This window comes from Schistocerca piceifrons, chromosome 6 (assembly GCF_021461385.2).
Source record: "Schistocerca piceifrons isolate TAMUIC-IGC-003096 chromosome 6, iqSchPice1.1, whole genome shotgun sequence".
NCBI classification, from domain to species: domain Eukaryota; kingdom Metazoa; phylum Arthropoda; class Insecta; order Orthoptera; family Acrididae; genus Schistocerca; species Schistocerca piceifrons.
In genome coordinates, this window is record NC_060143.1 from 239108356 (window position 1) to 239130850 (window position 22495).

At 45.2% G+C, this 22495-nt stretch overlaps 1 protein-coding gene across 1 annotated transcript in view; it reads left to right on the forward strand.

Moving 5' to 3' along the window:
• LOC124802615 (endoglucanase A-like) overlaps positions 1-22495 on the forward strand; it is a 123507-nt gene that overhangs the window by 19548 nt on the left and 81464 nt on the right. Inside the window, exons 3-4 of the mRNA XM_047263501.1 lie at positions 2203-2481; positions 12306-12492. Coding sequence (XP_047119457.1) covers positions 2203-2481; positions 12306-12492 — 466 coding nt within the window. The remainder of the gene's footprint in view (positions 1-2202; positions 2482-12305; positions 12493-22495) is intronic.

Consider the following 22495-nt stretch of genomic DNA (forward strand, 5'->3'; position numbering starts at 1 on the left):
GGTGCAAATTAGAGTTTTATTCCATTATAAATCTCTCTCAACCAATAAGCTATTTATTCAAAGAAACAGATTAATTAATTAAAATAAAAGAATACCATCCTCTGTAAGGGTGTTAGTGTTGTTATGGCTATCAATTAAGATGATAACATGACACCATTAGGTTCTGATACTACAACAATCAGAAAATAAATCTGGAAAACCTCTGAAACTTTATTTTGGAAGTTCATTTGTCTGTTTGTGTCAAATAGATTATATTTGATGTATAGTTTCTAGATTATTTTTTAATTACCTAACCACCACAAGTATGAAAGTTTCATCTGATTTGATTCCAAACACAAATGAAAGACGACTTTGTTTATAGGTGTAGTTCAGCAGCTGTGATGCGTATTCCTTCCATCAAAATAAAAATCATTCGACAGCTCCACAAAAATTTTGTTAATTCACTATACCGGTTTCGACAGATTAATCTGTCATCTTCAGAAGTTTGATACAGGTATAAACCATGGGTAAGCCGAAGTTAGAGAAGGACTGGATCATGAAGTCGTCTTTTGTCACAGAGACAAAAACGATAATGTGAATTTCATAAAATTTATGTGCAGCTAAAGACTGATATTCGTTTTGGTGTGAAGAACAAATAGAACAGTGACACAATTTCCACCAAAGGACTTCTTCACTGACAGATTAGTCGTGGAGCTGAATAACGTTCTTCATTTACCAAGCTGTTGGCAGAAGCCCTCAGAGAATGACGATTTATCCATGTGGTCAGCAGAGCACTCTTTCTCCCACCTCACCACGATGCTCAGCATTTGTTCTTGCTGCAAGACTACTTGGGGATCACCGTGCATTTCCTATTGCGTTTTATGAGAATTGTTAGTTCGTGTAACAGCATGACCTTCATTGTAAAACTTTTCATGACCGTGTAGAAAATTATACCAAAGTTTTAGAGTAAGTAAATTAAGATTACTTCAATGAAATATAAAAAATAATACTTGAGCTTTGGAAGAGCTGTGAAAAAAATAAAATGTACCTCACCAAAAGGTGACAGTCACGTTGAAAGGTATGTGCTAAGGTTTGATCAGGGTAGAGCCAGAAAATAAAGTAGATAGTTGCCAACAGCAAGGTGAAGTTAGTATATTATCTTTGAGTAGGAGGATCTTTGATGGTTAAGAGAGCTGGGCACGGGCAGTAAAAACCGGTGAGTTGCAGCTAGGTGCCCCGAGGAAGCAGACGTGTGTGGACAGCTTTAGGGTATGAGTCGCTCTCGCTGCACAGTTACTCTAAGAAAACTTTAGCATATAAATGAGAGAAGATATATGATGATTTCAAAATGGTTTTTGTTAGATAATGTTCAGAATTATGGTTTGTATGTCCAAGGTTTGACACAGTAAGAGTTTTGTGAAACTTTTTGTAACAGTGATTCGTGCTACAAAAATGTTGGAAATGGTAGGTTTCGTGTATGACTTAAAATTTTAACAATATATATATTGAGATCAACATTGTGTTTAAATCTAACAGCCTGAATCATAATCCACTTCCTTTGCTTGTATTGAATATGAAAATGAGTAGGAAAGTAAAGTTACCCACCAATGAAAGAATGTAAAGAAAATGAGGCCCCTATGCAAATATACGTGCAGTTCATGGTTTGAAACAGATTTTGGTATAACTAATGTTATCAGAGCAAAGTTATTTCAAAAAACTAAATTTATGCCATCGCAGAACTGGCGTTATTCAGGTCAAGATATAATTTCATTAAGTAAACATCAGGGCCAAAAGTTAATTTTTCAGTACCATCTTAATGCCATTGCACAAATGGCATTATTCTCTTAAACTTGGTTGCTGCATTTCTGGCAAAATGGAGAAGCGCAAGAAACAAGTTCACAGACGCAGTCAGATGCAGGTTTTGTTGAATAATTAATTTGGAACAATCTTATCTTGATATTCTGACAAATAAAAAAGGATACAATTTTATCTAAGATACTTTCAACATTCTAAACTACTTACCAAATTTTGATGACTTCTACTTCATTACTATAAACTGTTAGATGAATACAATACCTCCGTTGATGTCGTCGCAGTCGGTGGTCAGTAACACAGCAGAAAGCGAGCTATTCGTCAGACTCAATTTAGCACCGTTTCAACTGTGCACTCGAACCACCACGGTTAAACCAAAGTGTGAAACCAGCTTCTTTTGGCGCTCCACAGCTGGCGACTACATGAAGTTCGGCTTCACACTGGCCTACACACTGACGCTGTTGTCGTGGGGCGCCATCAGCTACGAGCAGGGCTACTCCAGCGCCGGAGCTCTGGACGGCGTGCGCGACGCCATCAAGTGGGGCACCGACTACCTGCTGAAGGCCCACGTCTCCGCCAACGAGCTGTACGTGCAGGTCGGCAACACAACCGCCGACCACAACTACTGGGGGCGGCCCGAAGACATGACGCTCGAGAGGCCTGCCTACAAGGTCGACACGGAACACCCAGGTATGACTAGCAGCAAATGCAGTGTACACAGATGAGGTTGACCACAGTCTGATGACAGCAACGTAGCAGCCACTATTCTCCTCATGCTTTACGGAAAAACATGTCAAATGTTCTAGCCTATTGATAACCGCACATTAGGAATCTCATTTTACAAATTTTGTTATTGGTTTTACGAATTCTGAAACATTCATTAAAACATTTTTGTGTTATTGAGGAAAAGATAAATTATTGAATTAGACCAACTTCTGAAACTTGGATGAGCCTATCACCATGATATACTGAGTGTGACACGTACGAGTGTATTTCAAAACGTTTCATCCAGTCTCACAATACTATATCTTATACATCTACATTTATACGCCGCAAGGCACCGAACGGTGTGTGGCGGAGGGCACTTTACGTGCCACTGTCATTACCTCCCATTCCTGTTCACGACGCGTAAGGTTCGCGGGAAGAACGACTGCCGGAAAGCCTCCGTGCGCGCTCGAATCTCTCTAATTTTACTTTCGTAATCTCCTCTGGAGGTATAAGTATGGGGAAGCTATTTCTTCGATACCTCATCCAGAAACACACCCTCTCGAAACCTGGACAGCAAACTACACCACGATGCAGAGCGCCTCTCTTGCATTGTCTGCCACTTTGATAAACATCTACGTAACCCTATCACGCTTACCAAACAACCCTGTGACGAAACGCGCCGCTCTTCTTTGGATCTTCTCTATCTTCTCTGTCAACCCGACCTGATACGGATCCCACACTAATGAGCAATACTCAAGTATAGCTCGAACGAGTGCTTTGTAAGCCACCTTCTTTGTTGATGGACTACATTTTCTAAGGACTCTCCCAACAAATATCAACCTGGCACCCGCCTTACCAACAATCAATTTTATATGATCATTCCACATCAGATCGTTCCGTACGCATACTCCCAGATATTTTACAGAAGTAACTGCTACCAGTGTTCGTTCCGCTATCATATAATCATACAATAAAGGATCTTTCTCTCTATGTATTCGCAATACATTACGTTTGTCTATGTTAATGGTCAGTTGCCAGTCCCTGCACCAAGTGCCTATCTGCTGCAGATATTCCTGCATTTCGCTGCAATTTTCTAATGCTGCAACTTCTCTGTATACTACAGCATCATCCGCGAAAAGCCGTATGGAACTTCCGACACTATCTACTAGGTCATTTATACATATTGTGAAAAGCAATGATCCCATAACACACCCCTGTGGCACGCCAGAGGTTACTTTAACGTCTGTAGACGTCTCTGCATTGAGAAGTACATGCTGTGTTCTGTTTGTTAAAAACTCTTCAATCCAGACACGCAGCTGGTCTGATATTCCGTAGGCTCTTACTTAGTTTATCAGGCGACAGTGCGGAACTGTATCGAACGCCTTCCGGAAGTCAAGGAAAATGTCATCTACCGGGAAGCCTGTATCTGATATTTTCTGGGTCTCATGAACAAATAAAGCGAGTTGGGTCTCACACGATCGCTGTTTCCGGAATCCATGTTGATTTCTACAGAGTAGATTCTGGGTTTTCTACATATATGAAGACGGAAACTTCGGCTGCACTCCAAGTCCTTCATAGGACTACAAAGTTTATTTTAAAAATCTGTCTTTACGTTTCACATGTTTGCAAAGTCAGCTTTATTGTAAATGTAAATGTTGTGTGACTAGGGCCTCCCGTCGGGTAGACTGTTCGCCGGGTGCAAGTGTTTCGATATGACGGCACTTCGGCGACTTGTTCGTCGATGGGGATGAAATGATGATGATTAGGACAACACAACACCCAGTGCCTGAGCGAAGAAAATCTCTAACCCAGTCGGAAATCGAATCCGGGCCCTTAGCATTGACATTCTGTAGTGCTGACCAGAGAGGTACCGGGGGCGGACAGCTTTGTGGTGCGTACTACGATTTCGCTTAGGAATTAAGTTTTCAGCTACTTTTCACGCAAGATCAGTGTTCCGTTCCTTAGATTTACGGCAAACGCACAGGAGTCCTGTACTTTTGTGAGGATGTCTGCGATTACTGTTTTGAGTGCTGTTGTTATACGACATCCAATTTCGCGAAAAGTTTCGGAAGGGGAGACCTACGGAAGGTCTTCCAGTTCTCGTTTTGTTATCGGTCTTCTGAATAATTTGGTGCGGCCAGCCATTACTTTCTCTCCTGTGCCAACCTCATCGTCTCACAATAGCACTTGCTTCCAACGTGCTCAATTATTTGCTGGATATACGATGAAGAAGCTTGCACAGGATAGAGTAGCATGGAGAGTTGCATCAACCAGTCTCAGGACTGAAGACCACAACAACAACAACATACTTCAATTTCTCTTTTCCTCTACAGGTAGCTCCCTTCTGTTTCTGACGCCATAACACGTGTCGTATCATCTTGCTCTTTCTTCTTGCCAGAGTTTTCCAAAAGCTTTTTTCTTCGCCTATTCTGTGGGGAGCCAACTCTTTTCCTTATCTTAGCGGTCCACCTAATTTTTAACATCCTTTTATAGCACCAAATGTCAGACCCTTCGATTCTATTCTTTCCCGCTTTTCCCAAAGCCCATTATACACCAATATACGATGCTGTGTTGAAAACGTACAAATTAAAAAAAATTCTCTCTTAAATTAAGCCCTGTGTTTGATACTAATAGACTTTTCATGGACAAAAGTGCGCTTTGGCCTGTGCCATTAAGTATTCCCGGCTCTCTTTACGCTTTGCTAGTCTTATTTGCTTCGTGCATCTCTTCTTATTTTGCTTCCAAGGTTTCATCTGTCACCAGTTTTGATGTAAAGTTTATCGTTAATCTCAGATTTGCTACTCCTCATTACTTTCGTCTTTCTTTGATATACCTTCCATTAACGTTCTGTACTTATTAGGTAGCCCATTCCATTCAACAGGTCTGGTTGTTCCTCTTTACTTTCACTTAGGATAGCGATGACGTCAGTGAACCTTGTCGTTGACATCATTTCACCACTAATTTTTTTTCTCAATTCTGAACATTTCGTTTATTTATGTCAGTGATTTTTCGATGTATAGGTTGAACGATAATGGTTGAAGAATTATTCCTGTCTATTCAAATCGAGGACTTGGTTATTAGCCTTTTGTTGGAATTCTTTCCTCTTGCGTCTTGTAGACGCTGCGTCTTACGTAGTTATCCCTACAGCTGACACCTATTTCTGTGGGAATTTAGAGCATTTTCGGGCACTTTGCATGGCCGAATGCTTTTTCTAGATCGACTGAGCCCCTGAACTTTTCTTCATTTTTCATAACTGTTGCTTCCATTAAAAGCACAACGTGAGAATTGTCTTTCCGGCACCTTTACCCTTCCTAATGCCAAACTGATCATCAACTAACGGATGGTATATTTTCTTTTCCGTTTTTCTGTAAACTTTTTTGTCGTTGATGCATGTGTTATTACACTGACCGTACGACAGCTTTCACACTTACCTGCGTTTTGCTGTCGTCACGATTGTGTTGATGGCATTTTTCCGAAAGTGTTATGGGGTATCTCCAGTCTCATAGATTTTACAAACCAAATTGAGTGGTGGTTTCCTCTAATGATTTTAGAAAATCCAAAGGAATGTTCGGTAAGTCTTCACCCCTTATCTGATCTCAGTCCTTAGAAAGCTCTGTTAAACTCTGACTCTAATAATGAATTCCCTAGTCTTCCACACCGACATACGCTGGAAACCCATTGTCTGGAAGCGGTGAAACTCTCTGTTGCCACCGGTACTGTCCACTGTGTGGAAGACTGTCATTTCGACGCCCAGTGCAGGGCATATCCCATTCCCAGTTCAAATGGTTCAAATGGCTCTAAGCACTATGGGACTTAATATCTGAGGTCATCAGTCCACCAGTCTTAGAACTACTTAAACCTAACTAAACTAAGGACATCACACACATCCACGCCCGAGGCAGGTTCGAACCTGCGACCATAGCAGCAGCGCGGTTCTGGACTGATGCGCCTAGAACCGCTCGGCCACAGCGGCCGGTCCCATCCTAGTCCCTCGGCACTTCGTAATATACTGTTCGTCGTGTACATTAGTGCTCTGTCTGCTACATGGAAAGTATCTCTAATTAACTCGATCAAGAGAATAATTATCGAATTCATCGAAAATTGTAAACCAAAACGTAAGAAAAAAACGTTTTGAAATCATTTGACAAGAGAAAAAAGGTACAAGCACCTCTTACACAATACAGTCAAACCAAACTCCATCGGATATTTTGATTCACGTGATTAACATTAGCTTAAAATCACACCGGTCACAAAAGCAGTCATCGCTTACGGTAGACATGACGCTAATAAGGCATACCACTTAATCTGGCCTTAACAGGAGCCGTAATTCGGTGTCGAAGAGAGTCCGAGAGGACGCAAGATTCTTCAGGGATGCCATATCCAGCTAAAGCCACACATTGGCAGTTGTAAACCCTAGAGATGCTAAATTACAGGGCTGCTTACACAAGTACTCCTAGAAATTTTCTGTGGGAATGCAATCTGTGATTTAGTGAACCAGTTGAGGAGAGACAGGGCGCCCGTGTGTTCGTCAAACCAGGAACTTGTGTGCAGCCGTGGTAAAATGAATGTTCTCTTCATGAAAGACGGGAGCGGCTACAACAAACTCATCATGAATAAGTACGAGAGTGACTCAGATGAAAACCTTAAATTTGTAATAACAAATCGAAATTTCAAGCCGCTATCCTGTAAGTTGGTAAGCGTGCTACAAACAGCGTGCAGAATGGCCTGTAGGTGACAGCATAGTGCAGATGTACACATACCGTCGCAGTGTCAGTATAAAGATGGCCGCCCCACTTGCGACTTGCACCAGGAAAGAACAGCGTTTTGTTATTCGGTTTTTGGGTAGTGAAGGTGTGAAACTTATTGAAATTCATCGGCGAATGAAGGTTCAGTACGGTGATGCATGTTTGTCACGGCAGAAAGTATACGAATGGAGTAGGAAGTTCGCAAATGGCGTGACTTCAGTGGAAGATGCTCCTCGTCCAGGTAAGATACAACGAGTTGTGACTCCACAGAACATTGCAACAGTTGAAGCCATAGTGAAGGAAAACCGCCGAGTGACACTGATTGAGTTTGCAGCATGTTTACAGATTAGTCATGGGTCATCACACCACATAGTGCATGATGTGCCCTAGTTTCACAAAGTGTCTGCAAGATGGGTGCCACGGCAGCTGACTCCTGAAATGAGAGAACGACGTGTTGATGCTTGTGAACAACTTCTTTGTGGATTTGAACGCGAAGGTGATGGATTCCTTGCAAGAATCGTTGTTGGGGACGAAGCCTGGGTTCACTTCCACCAACCGTAAGCGAAGAGAGCGAGCAAGGAATGGCGCGATTCCTCATCACCAAAACCAAAAAAGCTTCGAACAGAACCATCAGCAGGGAAGGTTATGCTGACTTTCTTTTGGGACGAAAAAGGCGTCATTTTGGAGCATTACATTCCTAGAGGGACCATTGTCACCAGTGCATCAAACACAGATCTCCTAAAAAATCATCTGCGGCCTGCAATGAAATCAAAGGGACGTGGATTGCTGTCAGCAAGTGTCCTTTTGCAACACGACAGTGCAAGGCCCCACGCTGCCCGTACAACAGTTGCAACTATCACAGACCTGCATTTTGAGTGTCTTCCCCATCCACCATACTCACCAAACCTTACCCCAAGTGATTTCCATATGTTTGGACCACCCAAAGACGCAATGGGAGGAAAGAAGTTCCGTTCTGATGAAGAGGTACGCCACGCGGTGCATGACTGGTTGCGCGGACTACCAAAAGAGTTTTTTTCTACAGGAATTTATGCACTTTGTAAGCGCTGGAGGACTTGCATTGAGCATGGGGGAGATTATGTTGAAAACTGATACAGCTTTGTACCACTTCTGCACAATAAATAATGTTTAAAAAATATTTAAGGTTTTCATTTGACTCACCCTCTTAGAAGGAAGGGGAAGTTTTAGTCACCGGAAATGTTGATATGAATATCCTGATGAATGTTCACATTAATCTGAACAAGTGGGTCCAATTCGTGGTGCAAGAAGCATCTCCAAAGGGCCACAGAAGCACCTCGACCAGAGCTGCATCCTCTGCATCGGCAGATTAAACACGTCACTGTGGAGCCCGTGCACTCGACAGTCTGCGTCATTCGAAAGAGGCGAAACAGCGACTCTTCGGACCAGACAGAGCGCATCCAGTCGGGCCACCATCCAGTTCCCATATTTTTTGGTCCATTGACGATTTACACCTTCATGTGCCGGTGTATCCAACACCAGACGTCCTTGCATCCATTACCCTACACAGTGTTCGATCTACTGTCGTGAAAGTTATTTCCTGATGTCTTAAGTCATGTCCTATCATCCTCTACCTTCTTTTTGTCACTGTTTTCCTTGTTCCTTTCTTCTCAGTTCTACAAAGAACCTCCAGATTCCTTAACTTACCAGTCGTCCTAATTGTCAACACTCTTCGATAGCACCACTTCTTAGACGCTCCGATTGTCTTCTGCCGTTTTACCGACTGTCCACGATTCAGTACCACACAACGCTGTGCTCCAGGGCACAGGGTGTTTATCAATCAGTTATACAAAAGTAACCTTTAATTGTCAAAAAGGTAAATAATTTACAGAAATGTTTGATACAGTACTGAATGCAGTATATCTTCAAGCTTTATTTACAAATGCTCAATGTGGTTACCTTCAGTAGCGCGACAGTGTCACATCTGCAGTCAATGTTCTTCGAAATCGTATGAAGCAAGTCTTGATGTATAGTGGCAACTGCATGGTTATCCGTTATCTCAGCTCGTCCGCGCTTCCCGGAAGCGTAGAATCAAACACTCTCACTTTAATGTAGCCCCACACATAGAAGTCCGTTGGCGTTAAATTACCTGATTTGTTGGGCACGGTATTGTTCTACCTTGTCCAATCGAAGCAGGAACATTCCTACGGAGGTACGTGGCCACGATGATATTGTGGTGGCGCACCATCTTGCTGGAAAATCTATGTGCATGTTCTGCTGTAATTGAAGCATTAGGAAAGGTTTAACCATGTCCAGGTACGATATGCCAGTTACAGTTGACGCGGCAAAAAAGGAAGGATCGTAAATCTTGTTACAGCTTAAGAGCAAAAAATATTTGCCTTAGGTGAGTCCCACACATGTTAGATTGCGTGACATGGTTTCTGCTCACTCTATATTCGAACATTATACCTATTCACTTTACAGCAGGTGTAGGAAGTACAAGTGAAAAATATTTTATTAATAAAATCACCTTCCGTCTGCATTTTTAAAAATATTTCCACACTAAACTCTGCTCGTATTTCTTTGTCACTTTCTCTTAAAGCTTGCAACAGTTCCAATTTGCAGGGTTTAAGTGACAGGCTTTTCCGGAATACCTTCTATAGTATACCACTAGGGGTATTCAGTTCTAAACTGGTACGTTTCGGTGATTTACCCGGACTAGTAATGTAAGATTGTCGAATTTGTTCCATTGCTGCGCCACAGGCCCGAATTGTTCCCGAACATTGACAACGAGGAACCATAAAGAACACTGCGCATGCGCTGTATCGTTAACGACTCCATGATGACTGTTGGAGTAGTTCTTGCCACCCTGCACGAAGGTCGCGAACTAACAGTCATGGCACCCAGCAGGAACCTCGCGAACTAACAGTGTTAGTACTGCATTCACTACTGTATAAAACATTTCTGCAAGTTATTTACCTTTTTTACAATTAAAGGTTATTTTAATGTAACTAATTTATAAACACCCTGTACAATTCTGGCCAAAGGCCTATGTTTGATACCAGTGGACATCCATTTGCCAAGAATGCCCTCTTTATCTGTGATAGTTATTTACGTTCCCCATGCATCGTCCGTCACGGGTCATTTTGCTAACAAGGTAGAAGAATTCCTTAATTCCATCTACTTCGTGATTGCAATTTTGGTCTGTGTCGCTATTCTCATATCTGCTGCTTCGCGTTACTTTTGTCTTTCTTCAGTCCACAGTCCACAGTCAACTTTAGTGTAAGATGTTTCATTCAGTCTCTGTTGTTTATGATCTACTAACGACCACAGCTTTTAGCCCGTGTTATGTGGGTTGGAGTGGTACACTATTTCTGGAACAAAGGTTGACGGTCCACATTGATGCATCAAGTACACTACTGGTCATTAAAATTGCTACACCACGAAGATGACGTGCTACAGACGCTAAATTTAACCGACAGGAAGAAGATGCTGTGATATGCACATGATTAGCATTTCGGAGCATTCACACAAGGTTGGCGCCGGTGGCGACACCTACAACGTACTGACATGAGGAAAGTTTCCACCGATTTCTCATACAAAAACAGCAGTTGACCGGCGTTGCCTGGTGATACGTTGTTGTGATACCTCGTGTAAGGAGGAGAAATGCGTACCATCACGTTTCCGTCTTTGATTAAGGTCGGATTGTAGCCTATCGCGATTGCAGTTTATCGTATCGCGACATTGCTGCTCGCGTTGGTCGAGATCCAATGACTGTTAGCAGAATATGGAATCGATGGGATCAGGAGGGTAATACAGAATGGCGTCCTGGATCCAAACAGCTTCGTATCACTAGGAGTCGAGATGACAGGCATCTTACTCGCATGGCTGTAACGGATCGTGCAGCCACGTCTCGATCCCTGAGTCAACAAATGGGGACGTTTGCAAGACAACAACCATTGGCACGAACAGTTCGACGACGTTTGCAGCAGCATGGACTATCAGCACGGAGACCATGGCTGCGGTTACCCTTGACGCTGCATCACAGACAGGAGCGCCTGCGATGGTGTACTCAACGACGAACCTGGGTGCACGAATGGCAAAACGTCATTTTTTCGGATGAATCCAGGTTCTGTTTACAGCGTCATGATGGTCGCATCCGTGTTTGGCGACATCGCGGTGAACGCACATCGGAAGCGTGTATTCGTCATCGTCATACTGGCGTATCACCTGGCTTGATGGTATGGGGTGCCATTGGTTACACGTCTCGGTCACCTCTTGCTCGCATTGACGGCCTTCATTCGATCCCTGCGAAACCCTACATTTCAGCAGGATAATAGACGACCGCTTGTTGCAGGTCCTGTACGGGCCGTTCTGGATCTTCGACTGCTGCCCTGGTCAGCACATTCTCCAGATCTCTTACAAATTGAAAGCGTCTGACCAATGGCAGCCGAGCAACTGGCTCGTCACAATATGCCAGCCACTACTCTTGATGAACTGTGGTACTGTGTTGAAGCTGCATGGGGAGCTGTACCTCTACACGCCATCCAAGCTCTGACTCAATGCCCAGGCGTATCAAGGCCGTTATTACGGCCAGGGGAGGTTGTTCTAGGTACTGATTTCTCAGGATCTATGCATCCTAATTGCAAGAAAATGTAATGACATGTCAGTTCTAGTATAATATATTTGTACAATTAATACCCGTTTATCATCTGCATTTCTTCTTATTGTAGCAATTTTAATGGCCAGTAGTGTACATTCAGGGCTCGATAAAGGTCACGCCAACCGCGATACCGCCTTTCCGCTATTCTGTTAAGTTTACGTTTCGACGTATCTTACTGCGCTGGTTCCAGACAACCGAGTGCTACATACGTGTCACTTCATTGCCGTGATAAGTCAGCGGTCGTGTATCAGTTGACCGCCTGATACCAGTTCCCCAGCATCCGCAGCGCTCCAGGCCAACTAGTGTCCTCTCTTAACTGCTGACCGGAATTTCGTGCAGTTAGCTCACTGAGAATTGTGGCTAGCTCTGAGTCTCTTGTGTGTCTGAGACAAAGATAACACAGCGGTCTTTCTACTCGACAGGAACCGACGTGGCGGCCGAGACGGCGGCGGCGCTGGCTGCCGCGTCCGGCGTCTTCCGCTCAGTGGACGCGACGTACGCCGACACCCTACTGCAGCACGCCAAAGAGCTGATCGCCTTCGCGGACAACTACCGAGCCATCTACACAGAGTCCGGCGCCATACCAGACTCCGACGGCACGGCTTACCTGTAAGGCACGCCACAGTCCGATACTTCCTCGTTCATCATTCAGATGTATGCAACGCTTCATTCTCGTGTGTGTTTACTTTTTCTCTGTACTGCTGAATTCATCCTCAGGAAACAAAGCATTTATTTCATTGTATTATTCCCATCCTGAACTTTCTCTCTTTCGATTTACACTACTGGCCATTAAAATTGCTACACCAAGAAGAAATGCAGATGATAAACGGGTATTCATTGGACAAATATATTATGCTAGAACTGACATATGATTACATTTTCACGCAATTTGGGTGCATAGATCCTGAGAAATCAGTACCCAGAACAACCACCTCTGGCCATAATAACGGCCTTGATACGCCTTGTTATTGAGTCAAACAGAGCTTGGATGGCGTGTACAGGTACAGCTGCCCATGCAGCTTCAACACGATACCACAGTTGATGAAGAGTATTGACTGGCGTATTGTGACGAGCCAGTTCCTCGGCCACCATTGACCAGACGTTTTCAGTTGGTGAGACATCTGGAGAATGTGCTGGCCAGGCCAGCAGTCGAACATTTTCTGTATCCAGAAAGGCCAGTACAGGACCTGCAACATGCGGTCGTGCATTATCCTGCTGAAATGTAGGGTTTCGCAGGGATCGAATGAAGGGTAGAGCCACGGGTCGTAACACATCTGAAATGTAACGTCCACTGTTCAAAGTGCCGTCAATGCGAACAAGAGGTGACCGAGACGTGTAACCAATGGCACCCCATACCATCACGCCGGGTGATACGCCAGTATGGCGATGCCGAATACACGCCTCCAATGTGCGTTCACCGCGATGTCGCCAAACACGGATGCGACCATCATGATGCTGTAAACAGAACCTGGATTCATCCGAAAGAATGACGTTTTGCCATTCGTGCACCCAGGTTCGTCGTTGAGTATACCATCACAGGCGCTCCTGTCTGTGATGCAGCGTCAAGGGTAACCGCAGCCATGGTCTCCGAGCTGATAGTCCATGCTGCTGCAAACATCGTCCAACTGTTCGTGCAGATGGTCGTTGTCTTGCAAACGTCCCCATCTGTTGACTCAGGGATCGAGAGGTGGCTGCACGATCCGTTACAGCCATGCGGATAAGATGCCTGTCATCTCGACTGATAGTGGTACGAGGCCGTTGGGATCCAGCAGGGCATTCTGTATTGCCCTCCTGAACCCACCGATTCCATATTTTGCTAACAGTCATTGGATCTCGACCAACGCGAGTAGCAATGTCGCGATACGATAAACCGCAATCGCGTTAGGCTACAATCCGACCTTTATCAAAGTCTAAAACGTGATGGTACGCATTTCTCCTCCTTACACGAGGCATCACAACAACGTATCACCAGGCAACGCCGGTCAACTGCTGTTTGTGTATGAAAAATCGGTTGAAAACTTTCCTCATGTCAGCAGGTTGTAGGTGTCACCACTGTGTGAAGCTCTGAAAAGCTAATCATTTCCATATCACAGCATCTTCTTCCTGTCGGCTATATTTCGCGTCTGTAGCACGTCATCTTCGTGGTGTAGCAATTGTAATGGCCAGTAGTGTAGTTATTCGCGTGTATCTCATTTCTTCAATCCCCTGTATCCCATTTCATTGGCTGCCTGTACACTGTGCAAGTGTGTTCAGTGTGCTGTTGTTCATATAGCAGCCCGCGCTTTTCATTTTGTGACGTCGGTTTGTAGTAACACCCTCAGCGGCATCTAAAGGACACCAGAGCTAGTGTTTTTTTTTTTTCCTTACTTAGCAGTTGTATAGGGGTTGTGCTTGCTGTGCGCTTACGCAAGATGAGTTAGCGCCTGTCAGGTAACAAGTTGAAGCCGTGTTGGCCACGATCTGCTGGCTGCAGCCCAAAGCTTGAGCAGCGGTTGGGCACAACTGGCGAAGGCTGCGATTCCTCTGTTGGCGTTGTAATCCCCCGGCAATTTCGATGTCACTGCGTCTTCACATAGCATCTAACCGGCTTGTCCTCAATCGAGCCCGACTGACAGACAGTTATTGGTTCGGGTGTCTCTCGGTGGAAGGCATAAGCGGTATCTGCCGACGCGAGTGTCACGTTACGCCTTAGCAACATCTACGAGGTGCTGCCCTGTCTTCATAACACATTTGAGTCAGCATGTGACGTCTCGCTTGTTATGTCAGCGACCAATTTTCTTGCTATATCGGGACAATCATAGCCATTGGTAGATCCAATATAAGGCTAGTGATAGAACACCTCAGCGGAACTGTAGGCAGATCGGGAAAGAACGCCAGCGCGCGATCAGTCCACTTGCCGGGAATTGCTGTCCGAGATGTGAGACTATACCAGCGGATACTGAGCATACTGGGCGCAGCTGGCTCCAAATACGCTTGCCGCCTGTATTCTGAGCCCAGTACCTTTAGACGGTTGGCTAAACTGGTGAGCCGGCCGGGGTGGCCGACGGGTTCTAGGCGCTACAGTCTGGAACAGCGCGACCACTACGGTCGCAGGTTCGAATCCTGCGTCGCGCATGGATGTGTGTGATGTCCTTAGGTTAGTTAGGTTTAAGTAGTTCTAAGTTCTATGGGACTGATGACCTCAGAAGTTAAGTCCAATAGTGCTCAGATCCATTTGACCCATAAACTGGTGAAGACAGCTAGTCTCTCCCGAGGGGTAGACACTCGGCTTTTTGCAGCCTCGTACCCCGAAAAGATCGCGGCCCGTTGTTTTGGAGTCGAGTGGAACATCTAAATAAGAGCGTCAGGCGATTTTGCATGAATTTCAAATGCGAATTTCTCGACCTGCACTATCGAATCGAAAATTATAGGGTTCCCCTTAATAGGTCAGACGTGCACTATGCGCAGGAATCGACTACTCGAGTTGCAGAATGCTTGTGACTTGCATACGGGGACTTTTTTTGTAGGTTAGAGGAGCACCTCCTTTGGGACAATGATAAGTTTTCTGCCGAAAACAAAGAGAGATCAGCCACATTACTCGAAGGGGAACTGTTGTCTAGCAGAAATTATTGATATGGTATTAGTCAACTGCAGAAGTGTTCAGAATTACTATAGCTTATAGTTCAGATGGCTCTGAGCACTATGAGACTTAACATCTGAGGTCATAAATCCCCTAGAATTTAGAACTACTTAAACCTACCTAACTCAAGGACATCACACACATTCACGCCCGAACCTGCGACCGTAGCAGTCGCGCGGTTCCGGACTTAAGCGCCTAGAACCGCTCGCCCACCACAGCCGGCGCCGTATAGCTTACGCAGTTATATAATGCCCACAGAGTAAACAAATGAAAGTTCGCTCAAACCAGAAGTTAATGAAAAGAAAAACTTAATTCAGACTGGGATATACACAGGTGCTTTCGTAGGAGCGTGCAAAAATTTAACAGTATATAAAGAATGATCCACTGAACAATTTGAGGTAGGGAACCTAGGGTTGGAGAAGCCAACTTAAGGAGGCAATAGGAGTAAAATTAGATTACTGTGTACTCTTTTATTTACATTAGTTAACTGCAAATACCATCGTTGACACAATGAACGTACCATTTGTACTGTATCTTACAAAATGTGCTGAAAATGACGCCTTACAAAATGTGCTGAAAATGACGCCTGTCGACCTCAATGCAAGCAAGACATCGACGAGCAAGATTCTGACGCACCCTAACAAGTATCCCTCGTGTGCTTCGAATCACATCACAGGCAGCCACAATTCTGTGTCTCACACAAACGTGCCTTTTGATATACCTATAGGAAATAATCAAAGGGATTCAACTCAAGCGGCCTCGCAGGCTTTGGAATACTACCTCCCCTTCCAATCCAGCGACGAGGAAATACTCTACCCGTATTACTTCATCGTATTGTGCTGTACGTCTCTTAACAGCACTAGAGTAATGAATGGGTCTGTCGTTCATTCATAGCACGTTCTGTCATGGGACAACGTAAATACGGTGCAACAGAGCCACCTTATGGACAAGGGCCGCGCGAGATTAGCCGAGCGGTCTAGGGGCGCTACAGTCATGGACTGTGCAGCTGGTCCCGGTGGAGGTTCGTGTCCTCCCTCGGGCATGGGTGAGTGTGTTTGTCCTTAGGATAATTTAGGTATAGTAGTGTGTAAGCTTAGGGACTGATGACCTTCGCAATTAAGTCCCATAAGATTTCACACACATTTGAACATTTTTATGGACAAGGAAAGTAAACAAAACAGAAATGGCTCAAATGGCGCTGAGCACTATGGGACATCTGAGGCCATCAGTCCCCTAGAACTTAGAACTACTTAGACCCAACTAACCTAAGGACATCACTCACATCCATGCCCGTGGCAGATTCGAACCTGTGACCGGAGCGGTCTCGCGGTTCCAGACTGAAGCGCCTAGGAACGTTCGGCCACACCGGCCGGCTAGTAAAGAAAACATGTATCATGACTTTGTAGTGATCAGGCTCGTCCTCCTTGTTTCCTTGGAGGAAATAAAGAATTTACATGTAAATAAACAGCATAGTACGTGTAAACCTGTACGCAAGTTTGTAGTAAATGAGCTAGGAAAACAGTAGTGCTAGACAGAGCGGTAGACAAGTTGACTTCCACGTCTTCCTAAACTGGCTTCTCCGACACGAAATTCCAATCCTCAAACAGTTCAGTGGAACATTCTCTATGTCATGTTGCATTTTTGCTCTCTCTTACGAAAACACCCTGTATATGATAGGCTGGTTATACAGTAATGACGGCGGTATATTTATTTCCATAAAGAACTCGCCGTAGCAGTAGACTGCTTAAGAGAGTATTGGTGAATTTTCTGGAGACGTTGCCTGATCTTGCCGCCATAATAGGGCGAGAATTTAGTTTGTAACGTGGGATTATGGTGGCGAGAAGTTCGGTCTGAGGACTGTGCAGACGTGGCTCTATTTAACGATTATTTTACCTAACACCAAAATACTTCTGGTAACAAATAGAAATACAATTTCAATAAATTAAAATATTACTATAACCCGAAATCATCCCTAAATAGGTCGCCCTTCTCCACAATCAGTACAACAAAATGAATTCCAAAAAATTAAAATCCAGCCTTTGCAATAACATACCCGACCGTGCATCAATATTAACACTTCACAACGCTTTGCCTTCGGCTATAATAAATAATAATATATCAGAGAACTTCAGGAGTACAACCTAAGGTGAAAGAACAGTCTGGAGTCCAGGAGACGTATTGCTGGTGAAGATGTTATAGATGTTTCACCTAGTGATATTTCGTTTTCTTTTCTTTATTTTCCTTTTGTTTTCCGATGGTGGTGCAGTTTGTCAGCTGGCGTTATACCGGTCTTCAGTTTACATTATTTTTAAAAGTTACAGTTTTTATTTAGCGTATGGTATTTAAGTACATTTCAATATTGAATCACGTTACTCAAAATTACATAAAATTACATACATTCACAGACGAACATCTAGTCCTTGTGTATATTCGATGGATTTTTGGGATGCCACGAGGAATTGTTCAAAGTCCCCACTTAACGCTCTAGCACTGCCTTCTTCTCTGATGTGCTGGATGGTCTGCTTAGGCGCGCCGCAGTTCACTTGCTGGCGAAGACAGCAGTCCCCATTTGAAGAGTGACTCAACAAATCTTTCATGCCCAGTTCTTAATCGGTTCAGAGTTGACCAGATCTTGCGGGGTTGGTCAAATCCAGGAACTGCCTCGGTAATACAAGGCATTAGGTGGCAAGTTGTTGGGGCATTCTGGAGCCATTCTCTTCTCCAAGAGTTGATGTCAGACCCAGTGACACTGTCGAGAGCAAGAGGAGGATGTCTTGAACGAAGCTTCTTGGTACTCAGATCAGGTATATCGATGTGTACCGGTAGTTCAGGGTTTCCTTCGATCTTGTTGTATTCCCTTACTAAGGTTGCTTCTCGTCGTATTTTTAGGGGTGATAAATGATTCAGGACAGGTATCCATATGTTAGGGGTAGACCTAACGATTCCTGAAATAATGCGCATTGTCTTGTTAAGTTCGACATCGATTTTGTTCACATGACTACTGTTTAGCCATACTGGTGCACAGTACTCCACCGCAGAGTATAGCAGGCTCAACGCAGACGTCATTAGAGTTGTTGCCGTTGATCCCCAGGTTACAGTTACAATTATACGAGGGAACATCAGAACGTAAGTAACACATTATTATGGCACGGCCAGTAACATTTACCGAACGCTGCACTGCACTTAAAATGGCACAATTACGTGACACTATTTTTCAGCTTAATCACCAGCTCTCTGCAAGCAACGGTCGGAACGCTCTATCAATCGTTCTTCGACGTTAGAAATACGCTACGCGGGCACGGAGCCATTCGACAATCGCTGATTCCTCATCGCTGTTCATCTGCGGCTGCTACTAATCAGTTTCACGATAGCCTGGACACTGTCGTCTGTGGTCCCTTCGATGGCCTTCCTTCCGATCACTATCACCCACTTCTGCGCCGCCTTAGTCAAATCGTTGGCACCCTCTCATTACAAATGAACACGACATTGCATTTGGTCCAAACACCACCATAATATCACATTGAATCTGTCTGGAGTTTAGACTTTTTCCTCAGAAGAACAGTACTATCTCTCGAGTGCTTCAACTTTGGAATACGTTTCCAGCTGCCGCGTCATTTCACTCACAGTGTGGTCCCTGTTATCCGTACCTCTGCAGAACCATGTCTCTTCTCATTTTTCTGACTATGTGCCTCTTTCGCTGCCCAGTGGTCTTTGCGTGGGACGACATGCGTAATTTACTGTTGAAATCCCCACGCACTTACAGTATTAAAAAAGAGGGTTGCACGAAAAATTGAAACACGTGAAATTTATTGTGAATACGATGATGCACGTGGCTGAATGAATATGCCCTGGAAAATGAATAAATGGCAAGTCGTGCTACACTCCTGGAAATGGAAAAAAGAACACATTGACACCGGTGTGTCAGACCCACCATACTTGCTCCGGACACTGTGAGAGGGCTGTACAAGCAATGATTACAAGCACGGCACAGCGGACACACCAGGAACCGCGGTGTTGGCCGTCGAATGGCGCTAGCTGCGCAGCATTTGTGCACCGCCGCCGTCAGTGTCAGCCAGTTTGCCGTGGCATACGGAGCTCCATCGCAGTCTTTACCACTGGTAGCATGCCGCGATAACGTGGACGTGAACCGTATGTGCAGTTGACGGACTTTGAGCGAGGGCGTATAGTGGGCATGCGGGAGGCCGGGTGGACGTACCGCCGAATTGCTCAACACGTGGGGCGTGAGGTCTCCACAGTACATCGATGTTGTCGCCAGTGGTCGGCGGAAGGTGCACGTGCCCGTCGACCTGGGACTGGACCGCAGCGACGCACGGATGCACGCCAAGACCGTAGGATCCTACGCAGTGCCGTAGGGGACCGCACCGCCACTTCCCAGCAAATTACGGACACTGTTGCTCCTGGGGTATCAGCGAGGACCATTCGCAACCGTCTCCATGAAGCTGGGCTACGGTCCCGCACACCGTTAGGCCGTCTTCCGCTCACGCCCCAACATCGTGCAGCCCGCCTCCAGTGGTGTCGCGACAGGCGTGAGTGGAGGGACGAATGGAGACGTGTCGTCTTCAGCGATGAGAGTCGCTTCTGCCTTGGTGCCAATTATGGTCGTATGCGTGTTTGGCGCCGTGCAGGTGAGCGCCACAATCAGGACTGCATACGACCGAGGCACACAGGGCCAACACCCGGCATCATGGTGTGGGGAGCGATCTCCTACACTGGCCGTACACCACTGGTGATCGTCGAGGGGACACTGAATAGTGCACGGTACATCCAAACCGTCATCGAACCCATCGTTCTACCATTCCTAGACCGGCAAGGGAACTTGCTGTTCCAACAGGACAATGCACGTCCGCATGTATCCCGTGCCACCCAACGTGCTTTAGAAGGTGTAAGTCAACTACCCTGGCCAGCAAGATCTCCGGATCTGTCCCCCATTGAGCATGTTTGGGACTGGATGAAGCGTCGTCTCACGCGGTCTGCACGTCCAGCACGAACGCTGGTCCAACTGAGGCGCCAGGTGGAAATGGAATGGCAAGCCGTTCCACAGGACTACATCCAGCATCTCTACGATCGTCTCCATGGAAGAATAGCAGCCTGCATTGCTGCGAAAGGTGGATATACACTGTACTAGTGCCGACATTGTGTATGCTCTGTTGCCTGTGTCTATGTGCCTGTGGTTCTGTCAGTGTGATCATGTGATGTATCTGACCCCAGGAATGTGTCAATAAAGTTTTCCCTTCCTGGGACAATGAATTCACGGTGTTCTTATTTCAATTTCCAGGAGTGTAATTGTAGTTATGTGTGAACGAGTGGGTGCGTGGGAAGCATCGGCTTGGCGTGAGTTTCGTCAGAAGGTTGCAACAGAAGTTGTACGTGGGTGTACAGGGTATGAGCTGTTGGATGAAAATCAGTGTTACAGAATGGGAGTTGGTGGGATTCGTAACGATGTCTTGATGTTTGGAGGATGGAGCGAAGGAAGGAGTAAAGCTGGTATGGATAGCTTTGTATATTTATTTGTGTATCATGAAGTTATTAACTGAGAATTGATTAAGGTTAACTGGAGACAGGGTATGTAGTATGTGGATAGGAAGAAGACTATGCACGTGCTGACTGAGGAGTGGCAGCGATCTAAGTCGGGTGAGTAGTGGAGCCACTTTTGGAATCTCCCGGTCACGTTGTGATGTTTTAGGAATTTGAGGAAGGGTGGAGACTTATTTAACTGTTAATAGATTCGTCTAGGGGCGGGTAGATGAATGTGAGGTGTGAGGCAGTGAGCAGAAAGTTAAAGGACTACTAGAGAATTGTAAAAGATCGGAGGAGCAGAAGTCCAATGAACATTGTCAATGGAAAAACTCAGTTTAAGGCTGGTATAGCTCAGTATGGCGGTAGCACTAAGCAACTCCTTTGTACGATCAGTGATTGGCTTCGTTCTTTCTTCGGTCTTCCTGATGAACAGTGACTTTGATTCATAAGTTAGGTTGAGGTCGATCCCAACAGTTTTCATTTCTTAGTGAGTAAGATGGGATGATTTTGTAAAGTGAGTCGGAAAGGTGGAATTTTCAGGTGTCGCTTCATATGGTTGTTGCCTGGGCCTTAGTGGGATTTAAGACACGAAGAGAAATTCTTAAGATGCAGCTGAAGGGATCTTCAGAAAGAATGAAGAGTTTTGTCAAAGAAAGGAATTCGATGTCGTCGGCTTACTGAAGTAGGTGTACTGGATTATACGAAATGAGAATGTCACCCGCGTAAATTGGATATAAACACATCAAAAAAAGCATCGGCCCAGTTCCCAGAACTCAAGAACATAGAGGTTGACTGTGGATATTGTATCACAGACACAGTCCCTCTGACTCTTCAGAGATGTCACTAAAACCGCCGAAAGATGTAAACAACCATGCATGACCAGCGCCTATTAGATTGAGGGGGTCCGACAGGCGATCAGTTCCAGACATTCAACCAGGACGAAGGTACACGGCTCGTGTTGTCATTAGTTCAACCATGCCTAGATGGTCAATACCGCCGTTACATCGCGTCCACATTGTTACTTTGTGCCAGGAAGGCCTCTCAACAAGGGAAGTGTCCAGGCGTCTCGGAGTGAACCAAAGCGATGTTGTTTGGACAGAACTGTCGATGACATGCCTCGCTCAGTCGCTCAGGCTACTACTGCAGTGGATGACCGCTACCTACGGATTACGGCTAGGAGAAACGGTGACAGCAAATGCCCCATGTTGAATAATGCTTTACGTGCAGCCACAGGACGTCGTGTTACGACTCAAACTATACGCAATAGGCTGCATGATGCGCAGCTTCACTCCCGACGTCCATGGCGAGGTCCATCTTTGCAACCACGACACCATGCAGCACGGTACAGATGGGCCCAACAACATGTCGAATGGACCGCTCAGGATTGGCATCACGTTCTCTTCACCGATGAGTATCGCATATGCCTTCAACCAGACAATCGTCGGAGACGTGTTT